Raw genomic sequence first — 14,756 nt, 5'->3', positions numbered from 1 at the left:
TGTTTCGATTTATCCTATTTGAGTTTTTATCATATGATGCGATCGGGTTATGTTTCTACTGACAATGGGCGTATAATACCGACAGAAGAATCCAAATTCTCCCAGTGAGATTCGAACACCTTTATGTCTTCCCAGTCATGATAGTCCGCTATAGGCATAAAGAATCATCCTTACAAGTGAAGGCTAAAGTCTTAGCTACAGAGCACTGTTATAAAGCCAATCACTATTTCAGGGATCAAGTTTCATAGCCACAGTTAAGTCGGCAATACAAACAGACATCGTCTAACGTCCAACTCTACAATTCGGCACAACTCCAGACCAATAGTATCAAATACCACCACGAAATTCAAGAACAAAGGTCGCGTGGCCCAATGGCAAGGCGTCTGACTACGAATCAGAAGATTCTGGGTTCGATCCCCAGCGTGATCATGCTTTTTGACTCTGGCGTTAAGTGGTGTCGATCCTCTCCGAGGAAAGCGCTAACCTTTTGCACCCTGATAGGACATATTGCCACTACGTAAACCAACATTCTAATCCCGACTTCCTGATAGCTTATTTGTATTAATATTGAAAGACCAACCCTGTGTGAGACTGTGCTTTGTTAATCGCTCCAGGTCTAGCCAGGCGTCGAAGTGAGAATCATCTCCTTATTAATATGTTCCTTGGCTTTAAAACCTTGAGGTCGGTAAGAAACGTAAGGACAATGATCTCTTGTAATGTATATACAAGATTATTGCGACTAACACAACCACTGAGGTTAACCTGGGGAGTTTATAGTTGTACCGCGCGGTTGATGATTGGCAGAGTGTTTGTGTAACTCCCTTGAGCCATGATTGGCTAGACAACAAGACTCGTTTTGTGTGTCACCAACAGCTTAAGGTACTCTGTCATCTTCATGACGCGAGAGCACTTGCAAACCTCAGATATATTATACGAATCTCTTATAACGATAAATTTTATTTTCCCTTTACCTCTAACCTGTCCACATCTACATCATCGCTTCGCGTCCCTTAGTCAACTTCAGCAAGTGGGCAACTTTATCTGGAAGAGAACCCGTTGTTAACAGACCGAAGTCTGGCAGGATCAATGGTCTATGTACATTTTCACTTCATCACTACACTGATCAAACGGGCTTATGATAAGCTCCATAGTCATGGATTGGGTATCAGCTTCTTACTCAACCTCTTGTGTTTATGAAACGCTGGTGTAAAGGGGTGGTATAGTTTATCATTCTTAACATGCCTTTACAATTGATATATAAGAAAACTTGAGTCAGCTCGGGTTGGTTCTTAATAGACTGCTTATGAACTTGACAGCAAACCCTATCACGGACAATCCGGCCAACAATGGGGTAATTCAAGGACAGTGGACTCCACATAGGTCGTTTGCAGAGGTATACCCAGTACCATCCATTAATTTTCACTCGTACGAGAGGAGAAGATGAATAACAAACAAGGAACTAATCCACGAGTTTAAAATCGCATTTGCGGTGGACAAGCAAGCTCTCCGTTTGTGTTGTCCACAATCTTGGACGGGAATTTGGCCACCAGGAATCATCCAAGAGCAAGGTCGCGTGGCCCAATGGCAAGGCGTCTGACTACGAATCAGAAGATTCTGGGTTCGATCCCCAGCGTGATCATTTATTTTTGTCGTTTTGGGGTATGCTTGGGGCTGTGAGGATATCTGGTTATATGGTAGGTATTAATTGTACACTGAGGTTAGGGAGGATTTTGTGAAGGCGCCTGTTATGAAGCAAATCCTTGAAGATGGTATAAATGCTGGGAAGTGTTAACAGGTCAAGAGTGATACTCAGCTTCTTTGGATGGCGTGCGGCTGATAATAAGAGCAAACAAGTCCGGGACCAAGTTAGTGATACGGGGACGCTGGTGTTGGGTGATAGTTTTATTTAAACTCAGTCAGCCCAAGTCAATATATGTCTCACATGGACTGCAGCTCCTTGAACTACCCTTGTTTACTGGAAACGTCGGCGACATGAATGTTTGGAGCCTAGAGGTATGGGGAACGAAGAATAGACTGAGGTGGTCTGAATGATATATGCGAATAGAATTTCGTGAAAAATAACAGATATAGGCGAAAGTTAAATCACAAACGCGGTATGTACAGAAGGAGGCAGGGAGGATATACACCTCGATAGCTGATGTCGAACACGTAGTGCTGACGGTACGGTAGCTGAAGTGTAACTGTGACAAAAACGGCCTGGTTGCCCACCCAGACTGCCGTAACATTTGGACCCACACAACCACGTCTCAACTGCCCACCGTTGAGTTAACTCTAGGTTTCATTTCCAATCCTGGAACCTGAACCAACTGAACCGCGTCCATACATGTCCATATCCGTACACAAGCGACAAGCCCAGCCTCCCGATCCCACGCCATACGACCTCCTGCACTCCTCACTTGTCACTCATGAATTGATGGACTGACCGACTGATTGGACCCCATTCGTGTTCCATCGCCAGCCAACGACAAGCCTGTTCTCGCTCACACAGGCGCAATCCCAACACATCCCTCCCACTATTATACGCTGCCCTCTGCCGCTGCTACAGCACAGCACAGCCAGTACAGCACGCGCTGCCGCTTGAAGCGCTGTACTGACGCCTTGACGCCCTGAAAGCGACAGCCCAGCCCAGCCCAGGTCACAATCACAGTCACAGTCACAAACAGCCATGTACTCCGCCGGCTACGGCTTTAGCAACAATGCTGCTCCCTCTTTCAACAACCCTGCCCCACAGCAGCAGTCCGGAGCCCAGCCAGCCGCTCAGCAGATGATGTATAACCAGCAACAGCAGTTCGCCGGCATGACGCCTCAAGGAGGCTTTAACCCTGGCGCGAATCCTCAAATGATGGGTGCTGGTCCAGGAGGCATGATGCCAAACGCAGGAATGCAGCATATGGCTGCCAATGGTCAGAGTAGGTACCATTTCTTCATTGCGCGCAATCCTCGATCGAATCTTTCACGACGCGCCTGCCTCCAATGCTCTAGTAAACAGCACCAGCCTCTTTAACGATGTGTGGACAGTCTGTGGTCAGGCGTGATTAAGAAGAAGCGCGGCGCAAACCGATATGCGACGCGACAAAACACCCCCCTCTCCTCCACACCCAACAGCTAACATGTTGCGCACAGTGGCAGGCTTCCAACAGCAGTTCGCTGGCAACCCCTACGGTCAAGTCGTTCCCTCGTCGGTCGCTCCTCAAAATTTTGCGCCAAATTACATGATGGGCGGAGGCATGCAGGGCTTCCCAATGAACCAACCCGGGATGCCCCAGAATCCTCAGATGATGCAACGATTGCAACAGCAACAGCAAGCGCAGGCTCAAGCGCAACAGCAGCAGCAGCAGCAGCAGCAACAACAACAACAACAACAACAACAACAACAACAACAAGCTGCCAACCCCGTTGGTATGGGTCAGGTATCGACCCCTCAAAGACCCCCGAGCGCCGCACAAGGGACGCCGAACAACGCTCTACCTTCGCAACAGGGTCAATTTCCAACACCTCAGCCTCCCTCCCAAAGCCAAACCCCTACGAACCAGCAGTCTCAACAACCGCAGCCGCAACAACAGCAGCAGACTCAACAAGCTTCGGCACAGGCACAGGCACAGGCACAAGGGCAAGGGCAACAACAGCAGCAGCAACAACAGCCAGCATCTGCCGGCTTATCGACACCTCAGACGCCAACCTTCTCTTCGAATCAAGGACCGGCTGTTAATGGAGCTTCAACAGCGGCTCCGCTAAGCCCTGGTACTGAGTCTCGAGACAAGGAACGATTCGCATTATTGCTCGATATCAACCACGAACTTCTCTATGAATCTATACAAATCCAGGCAACTCAACAGGAACTAAAGAAGGAGAGCGCTGCAGCTGGAAACCCTGCTGAGAAAAAACCGACGGATGAAGAGACACAACTACAGCAGGATTATCTCCAGTGAGTTCTCATTTGGACAAAGTATCACTTTACACAACTAACTGTCCATCAGATGTATGAGGAGATTGCAAGCAAACTTGTCGTATATGGCCGCTCTTGCAGATCGGAAGCCTGAAGTTAAAGTTCCACCCTGTCCAGCATACCTCACTGCGCCTGCTCTGACTCTTTCGCTCAAACTTCGGGTCCCAGCTGTAGGACCTGAAGGGGCGGAAAACAATATCGACCCGGTCGCTGACCGTGAAGAGCGAAATAATAGCATCAGGGACCTGTATTCAAGGCTGCAGGCTGTCTTCCCCGGTATCGACCCGAAGAGAGAACCAGCTTACCGCATGAATACACAAGGCGGTCAGAAGCCTGGCATGATGGGAAGCCAGGCCAGCCCGACAGCACAAAGGACGCCCAAGATCACGAATATGGGGGCACCTCCTATGCCCTAACGCTGCTGGCTCACACGACTACTGAGTGAGACAAAGAACGTTAAGGCGTAAATATGGTGCCAAGGTTTATAGAGATTCAGATGGGAGTTATTTTGGGTCGATTTGACCAGTTCATCTAACGAATAGCATAACACTTTTTTCTTCTTTTTTATGGTATAAGGGCTGGCTTGGTTTTAAGAGCTCGACAAACTGGCAGATTAGAAGCAATATTGTTATAAGAATAGCGTTACTTTGGGGGTGGTTCAAAAGGAGAAGTGTATATGTAGTTGGTGATTTTGCTCAGGGCGTTGGGAGCTCCCTTCAGAAGAATTAACGATGAAAAGCCAAGAGAGTCTAGCCTGGATAAATGATTTCACGTCATTTGCCTGCATCAATGTGCCCAGTCTTAGGGAGTAGTTTCTATCGATTCGATCTCGATCCGAATTTATCCTATACCTATAAAATAAGGATATTTTGTCTGATATTCGAATTTACAGCGTTTATGAGATATTTGTATATATCTTCATGTGCAACAGAGTATACGATGTCATTTCTCTACTCTAGAATTGTTAAGACATACATGGTGTGGCACGAACCTCATGTCGGGATAGGTACTTGCTAGTGAACCTGCATATCGGGTTTTGGCGGCTCGCATGAGGCTAAACCTGACTGAAGGTGGACAGTCACCGTGAACTAATCCAATCATAGCAAGATCAGATGTAAGAAAAAAAAATTCTTTTTTTCAAGCTGTGGAGGTGGATGCTGAGCGGAAAGTGGATGTTTTATGTTTTAGCCTGTCATATAAAGCGCCTTTTTTCTCGCTGTCGCCCTAGGCTCGAGCTTTTTCGATCATGGATCTTGGGTGTTGAGTGCCGGCTGAGAAAAGGTTGTCCTGTTGCGTGGCTGACTGCAGCTCTTTCTCACAGTAAGAGTTAGTATCATGCTTACGGACTGGAAGCTTACGGGCATTCTGCAGCTTCCAGAATGGTTCCCTACAGCATTGTTGGTGATATGTTGTTTTTCACGTTGAAGACTTTGTCATGACAACTCCAATCCGCATATGTCGTAGATATTTCTTCCGTTACCGGAGCCTTTCACAAGTCTCCCCGCCACCTGCCATGGAACTCGGGCAGGGAATTTTCCACTGCCTTGGCCCGTATCGACGGTGCGGCTAAACCCTGACCGCTGATCTAACAAACCCACTCTCGAGGCTCAAGTCCAACCATTTCTGATGGCGATCAGTCATGATGAAAGGTTGTTGCGCAGCTTGTGGAGAGGCTTGAGAAGTTTGGCCAAGGCACGGCGGGGCATTTTAGTGTCCCTGCAGATTTTAATGGAATGCTGCAATTGGCTGCATTAAGGGAACCATCTTTCAATTGGCCAATTAGAGTTTATAGCAGTCCACAGCGGGGAGCACCCTGTACTGCAGCCCGGCGATAAAAAAAGTTTCGAGGGCCGCTTCCATCAAAAGACTTCTTTCTTTTTTTTCTCCTCCTCCCAAACCCTCGCTCTTCTCCAACATCCTCTTTACCTCCAACTACAGTTGAGGCTGATGATTGCGAGGTAGCTTCTGACCTTACCAGGGTAGCTCTGAAAACGAGTTAACTTGCCGGCCCGTCGCTCGCAATCTCCCTGTCCTCCCGCGACGACCCCTCCCCGTCGTTGCCCCGCGCTTCTTTGGGTATTTTGTTGATATAGCCCAGTGCAGGTGCTTTTTGTCTTTTCCTTTGCTTCATTCCTAAGTCATAACCATAACCACTACAATGGCTTTGGTTCCTCAACCTCCAGCCTCTGCTCGTCAGATTGGCGCCGAGGATGATGGCCTCGCCTGCCTCGAGCTTGAAGATGGCTCCTCCTTCCAGGGTTACAGCTTTGGTGCCCAGAAGAGCATTGCTGGAGAGCTGGTCTTCCAAACGGGTATGGTTGGCTATCCTGAGTCCGTAACGGATCCTTCGTACCGCGGCCAGATTCTCGTCATCACTTTCCCTCTCGTCGGAAACTATGGTGTCCCCTCGCGCGAGGCTATGGATGAGCTCCTCGGCGATCTGCCCGCTCACTTCGAGTCTAGCGAAATCCACATTGCTGGTCTCGTCACAGCTTCATATGCTGGCGAGGACTTCTCTCATTTCTTGGCCAAATCTTCTCTGGGCACATGGCTGAAGGAGCAGGGTGTTCCCGCTATGTACGGCGTTGACACCCGCTCTTTGACTAAAAGAATCCGTGAGAAGGGTAGCATGTTGGGTAAGATGCGCCTTGAGACTCGTGGTCTGACCAATGGCTCTGTCAACGGTCAGGCTGACGATGCCTTGGCTGCTTTGCCTACCGACCACTTTGAGCAGGTCGAATGGGTCAACCCCAACACCAAGAACTTGGTGGCCGAAGGTGAGTTTCCTAGCGTTTTCAAACTCGGAGACGCATGCTCATTATATATGTAGTTTCCATTAAGGCTCCTAAGCTCTACAAGCCTCCGACGTCGGTCGCCCGTAAGCACCCATCCGGGCGTACTATCCGTGTTCTGTGCCTCGATGTCGGTATGAAATTCAACCAGCTGAGGTGCTTCCTCAAGCGTGGTGTCGAGGTCCTTGTCTGTCCCTGGGACTACGATATCGCCAGCGCCATCGACGAGTTCGACGGTCTCTTCCTCTCTAACGGTCCCGGTGACCCCGCTATGCTCGACAACGTCGTTAAGAACATCGCTGCCGTCCTCGAGAAGAATGAAATCCCCGTTTTCGGTATTTGCTTGGGACACCAGCTCCTCGCCCGTGCTGCTGGCGCCACCACCAAGAAGATGAAGTTCGGTAACCGTGGCCACAACATTCCTTGCACCAGCATGGTTACTGGCAAATGCCACATTACTTCTCAGAACCACGGTTTCGCCGTCGATACCGACAGCCTGACCAATGGCTGGAAGGAGCTCTTCGTCAACGCCAATGATGGTAGTAACGAGGGTATCTTCCACACTGAGAAGCCCTACTTCAGTGTGCAGTTCCACCCCGAGAGCACCCCTGGTCCTCGCGACACCGAGTTCCTCTTCGATGTCTTCATCAACACTATGGCCAACTGTGCCGAGAAGCCCGAGCTTCTCAAGGCTCCTGTCAGCTTCCCTGGTGGCACCATCGAGGAGAACGAGCGTCTTCACCCCCGCGTCTCTGTTCGCAAGGTCCTCGTTCTTGGCAGTGGTGGTCTCAGCATTGGTCAGGCTGGTGAGTTTGACTACTCTGGTAGTCAGGCTATCAAGGCTTTGAAGGAAGAGGGCATCTACACTGTCCTCATCAACCCCAACATCGCCACTATCCAGACCTCCAAGGGCTTGGCTGACAAGGTTTACTTCCTCCCTGTCAACGCCGACTTCGTTCGAAAGGTCATTCAGTATGAGCGACCTGATGCCATCTATGTGACCTTCGGTGGACAGACCGCCCTTCAGGTCGGTATTCAGCTCAAGGATGAGTTCGAGTCTCTTGGTGTCAAGGTTCTTGGTACTCCGATCGATACCATCATCACTACTGAGGATCGTGAGCTCTTTGCCAGAAGCATGGACTCTATTGGCGAGAAGTGTGCCAAGTCCGCGTCTGCCAACAACATCGACGAGGCTATGCACGTCGTCAAGGACATTGGCTTCCCCGTCATTGTGCGCGCCGCCTATGCCCTTGGTGGTCTCGGCAGTGGTTTCGCCAACAACGAGGAAGAACTGATGGATCTCTGCAACAAGGCTTTCGCCGCCAGTCCCCAAGTTCTGATTGAGCGTAGTATGAAGGGCTGGAAGGAGATCGAGTATGAGGTTGTCCGTGATGCTCAAGACAACTGTATCACAGTCTGTAACATGGAGAACTTCGACCCCCTCGGTATCCACACTGGTGACTCTATTGTTGTCGCCCCCTCGCAGACCTTGTCTGATGAGGACTACAACATGCTGCGAACAACAGCTGTCAATGTCATTCGCCATCTTGGCGTCGTCGGAGAGTGTAACATCCAGTATGCCTTAAACCCCTTTTCCCGCGAGTACTGCATTATCGAGGTCAACGCCCGTCTGTCTCGATCTTCTGCTCTCGCCTCCAAGGCTACAGGTTACCCTCTGGCCTTCATCGCTGCCAAGCTTGGTCTTGGTATTCCTCTTAAGGAGATTAAGAACTCAGTCACCAAGTCCACCTGTGCTTGCTTCGAGCCCTCGCTAGATTACGTCGTGGTCAAGATGCCTCGATGGGATCTCAAGAAGTTCACCCGTGTGTCCACTCAGCTTGGTTCCTCCATGAAGAGTGTGGGTGAAGTCATGAGTATCGGTCGTTCTTTCGAGGAGGCCATCCAGAAGGCCATCCGAGCCATCGACTTCCACAACCTCGGCTTTAACGAAACCGAGGCCCTCATGAGCATTGAGGATGAGCTCCAGACCCCCTCTGACCAGCGTCTGTTTGCCATTGCCAACGCCATGCACGAGGGTTACACTGTCGACAAGATTTGGGAGTTGACTAAGATCGACAAGTGGTTCCTCCGCAAGCTCAAGGGCTTGAGCGACTTCGCCAAGAGGATGACAAGCTACAGCACAACCGACATCACCACCAGCCCCTCTATCCTTCTCCAGGCCAAGCGTCTGGGTTTCAGTGATCGTCAGCTCGCCAAGTTCTGGAGCTCCAACGAGATTGCTGTTCGCCGCCTGCGACTTGAGGCTGGTATCCAGCCCTTTGTTAAGCAGATTGACACCGTCGCTGCTGAGTTCCCTGCCTTCACCAACTACCTCTACATGACCTACAATGCCTCTGATCACGACGTCAACTTTGACGATCACGGTGTTATGGTCCTGGGCTCTGGTGTCTACCGTATCGGTTCATCCGTAGAGTTCGATTGGTGCTCAGTCCGAGCCATTCGAACCCTTCGTGCCACCGGTTTCAAGACAATCATGGTCAACTATAACCCGGAGACGGTTAGTACAGACTACGACGAAGCTGATAAGCTTTACTTCGAGAACATTAACCTCGAAACTGTCCTGGACATTTACCAGCTTGAGAACTCAAGCGGTGTTTTGGGTGCTATGGGTGGTCAGACCCCCAACAATATTGCACTCCCCCTGCACCGTGCCGGTGTCAAGGTTCTGGGTACTTCTCCTGAGATGATTGACAACGCCGAGAACCGATACAAGTTCTCTCGTATGTTGGATCGTATTGAGGTCGATCAACCTACCTGGAAGGAGCTTACTAGCTTTGCTGATGCTCAGGAGTTCTGTAACGCTGTTTCTTATCCTGTGCTGGTTCGACCCTCCTACGTCCTCTCGGGTGCTGCTATGAACACAGTTTACTCCGAGAAGGATCTCAAGAACTACTTGGACCAGGCTGCTGAGGTTTCTCGGGAGCACCCTGTCGTTATTACCAAGTACATTGAGAATGCCAAGGAGATTGAGATGGACGCCGTTGCCAAGGATGGTAAGGTTATTGGCCACTTCATCTCTGAGCACGTCGAGAACGCCGGTGTTCACTCTGGTGATGCTACCCTTATCTTGCCTCCTCAGGATTTGGAGGCCACTACCATTGAGCGTATTGAAGAGGCCACTCGCAAGATTGGTCAGGCTCTCAACGTCACTGGTCCTTTCAACATTCAGTTCATTGCCAAGGACAACGACATCAAGGTCATCGAGTGTAACGTTCGTGCCTCACGTTCGTTCCCCTTCGTGTCCAAGGTCATGGGTGTTGACTTGATCGAGATGGCCACCAAGGCTATCATGGGCCAGCCTTTCCAGGCTTACCCTCCTACCGATCTTGCTCCCAACTGCGTCGGTGTCAAGGTCCCTCAGTTCAGTTTCTCCCGTCTTTCCGGTGCTGATCCCGTACTGGGTGTCGAGATGGCCTCTACAGGTGAGGTTGCTTGCTTCGGTGTTGACAAGAATGAGGCCTATCTGAAGGCCTTGATGTCTACCGGTTTCAAGATTCCCAAGAAGAACATCCTTCTGTCCATTGGATCCTACAAGGACAAGCGTGAGATGCTTCCTTCTGTACAGAAGCTTGAGAAGCTCGGCTACAAGCTGTTCGCTACTTCCGGTACTGCCGATTTCCTCCAGGAGCACGGCGTTCAGTGCCAGTACCTTGAGGTTCTCGGTAAGGAGGAGGATCGCAGCTCTGAGTTCTCCCTCACCCAGCATCTGGCTAAGAACACCATTGATCTGTACATCAACTTGCCTTCCAACAACAAGTACCGCCGTCCTGCCAACTACATGAGTAAGGGTTACCAGACTCGACGTATGGCTGTTGATTATCAGATTCCTCTTGTTACCAACGTCAAGAACGCCAAGATTCTCGTCGAGGCCATTGCCCGCCACTTCGAGCTTGAGGTCTCTAAGCGCGATTACCAGACCAGCCACCGAACCATTGTGCTACCCGGTCTGATCAACATCGCTGCGTTCGTTCCTGGCATTGCTACTGCCAACAATGACGACCTTCAAACAGTGACCAAGGCCTCTATCTCTGCTGGTTTCAGCATGATTCGAGTTATGCCTTTGGGTGTTGATGGTGCCATCACCGATGCCCTCACTTTGAAGACTGCTCAGCAGAGCAGCCGACGGGGTGGCTACTGCGATTACAACTTCTCTGTAGCTGCTACCTCCGACAATGCTGATCAGATCAGCCACGTTACAGGCGAGGTTGGGTCGCTCTTCATCCCCTTTAACCACCTCTCTGGCAACATCAGCAAGGTTGCTGCTGTCACTGCTCACTTCGATTCTTGGCCCACACACAAGCCTATCGTCACTGATGCTAAGCTGACTGACTTGGCCTCGATTCTCCTCCTTGCCAGCCTCCACAACCGTCGCATCCACGTTACTTCAGTCACCAACAAGGACGATATCAAGCTTATTGCCCTTAGCAAGGCTAAGGGACTCCAAGTCACCTGCGACGTCTCGATCTACTCCCTATATCTCAACCGTGACGAGTACCCTGAGTGCGAGCGTCTGCCTACCGCTGCTGATCAGAAGGCACTCTGGCAGCACATGTCGACCATTGATGTGTTCTCCATTGGTAGTCTGCCTTACCGCCTGGCCACTTCGCTCGGCCACAAGGGCGATCCTCACATGGGTATCTCTGATGCTCTCCCTCTGCTGCTCACTTCAGTTGCTGAGGGTCGTTTAACTGTTGACGACATCAAGGATCGTCTTTACACCAACCCTATGGAGATCTTCGAGCTCCACGATCAGTCTGGTACCACCATCGAGGCTGAGATTGACCGTCCCTACACCGTGGCTCCCGGTACCTTCTGGTCTCCTTTCGTAGGCCGCACTATGCGTGGATCTGTTCAACGAGTCACTTTCCAGAACACCACAGTCTGCCTTGATGGTGAGGTCCTGCCTGTCTCGCCTCAGGGCAAGGACATGTCTTCGCACATCGCTCCTCCCATGTCGCCTCCCGTCAAGCCCACCACCTCAATCGCTCAAGCCACCGACTCTCCTCAAGCCCGTCGCATGTCCATGCTGGGTGGTTTCCAGCCTCTGAACCGTCTCCGCGGTGTCGATACTGGTGCTGTTGGCGCTACTCTGCCTTCGCCTGCTCGTGGTGCTGCTCCTGTTGAGGAGCTCGCCCCTGGCCTCCAGCTCCAGCCTCTGGTCAGCTCTTCCCTCCAGCAGCTCCTGGCTCAGCCTTCGTCGTTCAAGAACACCCACGTTCTGTCCGTCAAGTCTTACAGCCGAGCTGATCTCCACCTGCTCTTCACTGTTGCTCAGGAGATGCGTCTTGGTGTCCAGCGCGAAGGTGTCTTGAACATCCTTCGAGGTCGCGTCTTGACGACGCTCTTCTACGAGCCCTCTACTCGCACCTCGGCTTCGTTCGATGCTGCTATGCAGCGTCTTGGTGGACGCACCATCGCCATCTCCACCTCTCACTCTTCTGTCCAGAAGGGCGAGACTCTCCAGGATACCCTCCGTACTCTGGCTTGCTATGGTGATGCTGTCGTCCTCCGTCACCCTGAGGAGAGCAGCGTTCATGTTGCTGAGAAATACAGCCCTGTCCCTGTCATCAACGGTGGCAACGGCAGCAAGGAGCACCCCACGCAGGCTTTCCTTGATCTCTTCACCATCCGTGAGGAGTTGGGTACTGTTCAGGGCTTGACCATCACCTTCCTGGGTGATCTTCTCTACGGCCGACCTGTGCACTCCCTTGTGTACCTACTCCGACACTACCACGTTCAGGTCCAGCTCGTTGCCCCTAAGGCTCTGGCTCTTCCACCTAAGGTCCGAGAGCAGCTCGTTGCCTCTGGCCAGCTTCTCTGCGAGTCTGAGACTCTCACCCCTGAGATCCTGGCTCGCAGTGACGTCCTGTACTGCACACGTGTGCAGCGGGAGCGCTTCCCTACCGAGGAGGAGTACCAGCGCGTTAAGAACTCTTACCGAGTGGACAACGCTTCGCTTAAGCATGCTAAGAGCTCTTCGATCGTTATGCACCCTCTCCCCCGCAACGAGGAGGTTGCCGAGGAGGTCGACTTCGACCAGCGAGCTGCATACTTCCGACAGGTAAGCATTGATTTCTACGAGATGTTGACCATAATTGCTAACATGGTGTTTAGATGCGCTATGGCCTCTACTGCCGCATGGCTCTGTTGGCGTTGGTTATGGCTGATTCGTAAACTTATATATGAGTCGGAAAGGATTTGAAAAGTTTCATGACATGATTGGATATTTGTAATTTTTGCTTTTTTCAAAGCCGGATAGAAATTGGCGTGCGTTAGCAAGCATTCCAGGATGATGCCCGTGAACGACATTTGATGTTATAGATTGTGTAAATGACACGCGACTCACGTCGTCGGCGTACGGTTTTATGTATGTTATGTATCATGTATGTATACGTATCGTCGTATACGTTTATTTAATTGAATACCTATTTATTATTTCACCCGTGCGTTCCGTGTGTTTTGTATGTGTGTCTGTTTTCTCCTGCTGTTCGTGGCGTGAATATCATGAGACTGGAACTTATAAGTTCCTCCGAGAAGCCCTCGATGGTGTAACTCTCAAATCTTGATGTTGGTTTGTATTGTGCTATAATAGTATACTTTCCTGAAATCCCAATGTACAGCTATTCCTGGAGTAAAGTCAACAAATGGAAATTTCACTTCGAAGATGTCATAACTCCACCACCCACCGATAGCGCAGTACGTACCTTTTTCCTTCTTGAACATCCCATCCATCGTATGCCTCAAAGTTCGTTCAGTGAGTCAAATCGCATGATTTCCCACAGTAGACTGATATATATAAATCAATGCGTCTACTAATATCTAACTCCAGCTCTAGGTTGTTCCCTACTGCAAAAATGGCGCTTCATTCAGCAGATACTTCGAAGCTGATCTGTATGTTCAACGTTACCCCGCCAGTCTTGCCATCACGACTCTTCTCTTCACAGCACCATTTGTCATGGAACAGTTTACTAACAACTCATAGTCGCCCCGGCGGGCCATCAGGCAACAGGTCAAGCAGAGCAATTTACAAAAGGGACTCTTGTCCGCTCACAGCTCAACCCAACATCACCTATCCCTCAATTCCACGCATGGTTCTCCCGTGCTCAGGAGAATGACTCTGGCGTAGATCATCCTGAATCATGCACTCTCTCAACAGCATCTCTCCCCTCAGGTCGTATCTCATCTCGTACTGTGTATCTAAAGGAGCTCGACAACCGCGGCTTCGTCATCTACACTAACCTGGACACATCTCGCAAGGCAGCCGATATAGCGACCAATCCCCGCGCTGCGATGCTGTTCTTCTGGGAATCTCTACAGCGCCAAGTCCATGTTGAAGGACGGGTGGAGAAGATCTCCCGGGAAGAAAGCCAGACATACTATGACACGCGAGCTCGGGGAAGCAGAATCGGTGCATGGGCTAGTCGACAGAGTCAAGTACTTGAGCCACAAGGTGAAGACGACGATGGCCGCAAGCAGCTGGAGGGATGGGTTAAAGAGGTTGAGAAGCGGTTTGAGGGGCAGGAGAAAATTCCTGTTCCTGATTTCTGGGGCGGTTTGAGGATTATCCCGGACAGAATCGAGTTCTGGCAGGGAAGGGAGAGTAGACTTCACGACAGGTTCGTTTATGAACGGGAGGGCGAGGAGCAGGAGTGGACAATAAAGAGGCTGAGTCCTTAGGGAGATGTATTTGATGTACTACAGATGCTCAATCATGCTCAGCATGAAGCCAGATATAGAAGCGAAATGATGAATGAGCTCCTCGCTAAGATAATGGTCAACAGACAAGGGGTGTTTGAGTAGCATGCGGTGAGTTATGTTACAACTCTCTATCTGCAACTCTCGTTCGATACAGTAAGTAACACCACATATCTTCAATACATACTATCAAGATAACAAGCCGGCATCAATTGCCGTATCCAAGCATAATATACTGACTTATAAAAACTACATCACGAGTTTTTACATGCGGTGAATCC

The 14,756-nt window shown here is 50.4% G+C and overlaps 3 protein-coding genes and 2 non-coding genes across 5 annotated transcripts; all 5 read left to right on the top strand.

Annotated features, from left to right (window-relative positions):
• The first annotated feature begins 357 nt into the window (after positions 1 to 357).
• Positions 358 to 429, top strand: BKA55DRAFT_t79. Its single transcript has one exon. It is a non-coding gene; the product is annotated as a tRNA-Arg (tRNA).
• Positions 430 to 1,567: 1,138 nt separating this feature from the next.
• BKA55DRAFT_t80 lies at positions 1,568 to 1,639 on the top strand. Its single transcript has one exon. It is a non-coding gene; the product is annotated as a tRNA-Arg (tRNA).
• A 1,708-nt stretch (positions 1,640 to 3,347) lies between these two features.
• Positions 3,348 to 4,876, top strand: BKA55DRAFT_561322 (uncharacterized protein). The gene is made up of 2 exons (XM_046192152.1): positions 3,348 to 3,946; positions 3,999 to 4,876. The coding sequence occupies exons 1-2, from the start codon at positions 3,423 to 3,425 to the stop codon at positions 4,381 to 4,383; spliced, it is 909 nt and encodes a 302-aa protein (XP_046053319.1). The 5' UTR covers positions 3,348 to 3,422; the 3' UTR covers positions 4,384 to 4,876.
• Positions 4,877 to 5,834: 958 nt separating this feature from the next.
• BKA55DRAFT_609309 (uncharacterized protein) lies at positions 5,835 to 13,209 on the top strand. The gene is made up of 3 exons (XM_046196632.1): positions 5,835 to 6,744; positions 6,798 to 12,841; positions 12,895 to 13,209. The coding sequence occupies exons 1-3, from the start codon at positions 6,126 to 6,128 to the stop codon at positions 12,952 to 12,954; spliced, it is 6,723 nt and encodes a 2,240-aa protein (XP_046053318.1). The 5' UTR covers positions 5,835 to 6,125; the 3' UTR covers positions 12,955 to 13,209.
• A 287-nt stretch (positions 13,210 to 13,496) lies between these two features.
• On the top strand, positions 13,497 to 14,642 carry BKA55DRAFT_561318 (uncharacterized protein). The gene is made up of 3 exons (XM_046192151.1): positions 13,497 to 13,534; positions 13,610 to 13,671; positions 13,763 to 14,642. The coding sequence occupies exons 2-3, from the start codon at positions 13,635 to 13,637 to the stop codon at positions 14,455 to 14,457; spliced, it is 732 nt and encodes a 243-aa protein (XP_046053317.1). The 5' UTR covers positions 13,497 to 13,534; positions 13,610 to 13,634; the 3' UTR covers positions 14,458 to 14,642.
• Positions 14,643 to 14,756: the final 114 nt, after the last annotated feature.

This window comes from Fusarium redolens, assembly GCF_020744475.1.
Source record: "Fusarium redolens strain MPI-CAGE-AT-0023 chromosome Unknown BKA55scaffold_4, whole genome shotgun sequence".
NCBI lineage: Eukaryota > Fungi > Ascomycota > Sordariomycetes > Hypocreales > Nectriaceae > Fusarium > Fusarium redolens.
This window is presented reverse-complemented; position numbering and strand designations above follow the sequence as displayed.

What these genes read in the sequence shown, in the direction of transcription:
- BKA55DRAFT_561322 (XM_046192152.1), top strand. Translation starts at nt 3,423, where the DNA reads ATGGGTCAGGTATCGACCCCTCAAAGACCCCCGAGCGCCGCACAAGGG. An exon ending in CTACAGCAGGATTATCTCCA is followed by an intron (nt 3,947 to 3,998) that starts GTGAGTTCTCAT and finishes ACTGTCCATCAG; the next exon opens with ATGTATGAGGAGATTGCAAG.
- BKA55DRAFT_609309 (XM_046196632.1), top strand. Translation starts at nt 6,126, where the DNA reads ATGGCTTTGGTTCCTCAACCTCCAGCCTCTGCTCGTCAGATTGGCGCC. An exon ending in CAAGAACTTGGTGGCCGAAG is followed by an intron (nt 6,745 to 6,797) that starts GTGAGTTTCCTA and finishes TTATATATGTAG; the next exon opens with TTTCCATTAAGGCTCCTAAG. An exon ending in GAGCTGCATACTTCCGACAG is followed by an intron (nt 12,842 to 12,894) that starts GTAAGCATTGAT and finishes CATGGTGTTTAG; the next exon opens with ATGCGCTATGGCCTCTACTG.
- BKA55DRAFT_561318 (XM_046192151.1), top strand. Translation starts at nt 13,635, where the DNA reads ATGGCGCTTCATTCAGCAGATACTTCGAAGCTGATCT. An exon ending in AGATACTTCGAAGCTGATCT is followed by an intron (nt 13,672 to 13,762) that starts GTATGTTCAACG and finishes AACAACTCATAG; the next exon opens with TCGCCCCGGCGGGCCATCAG.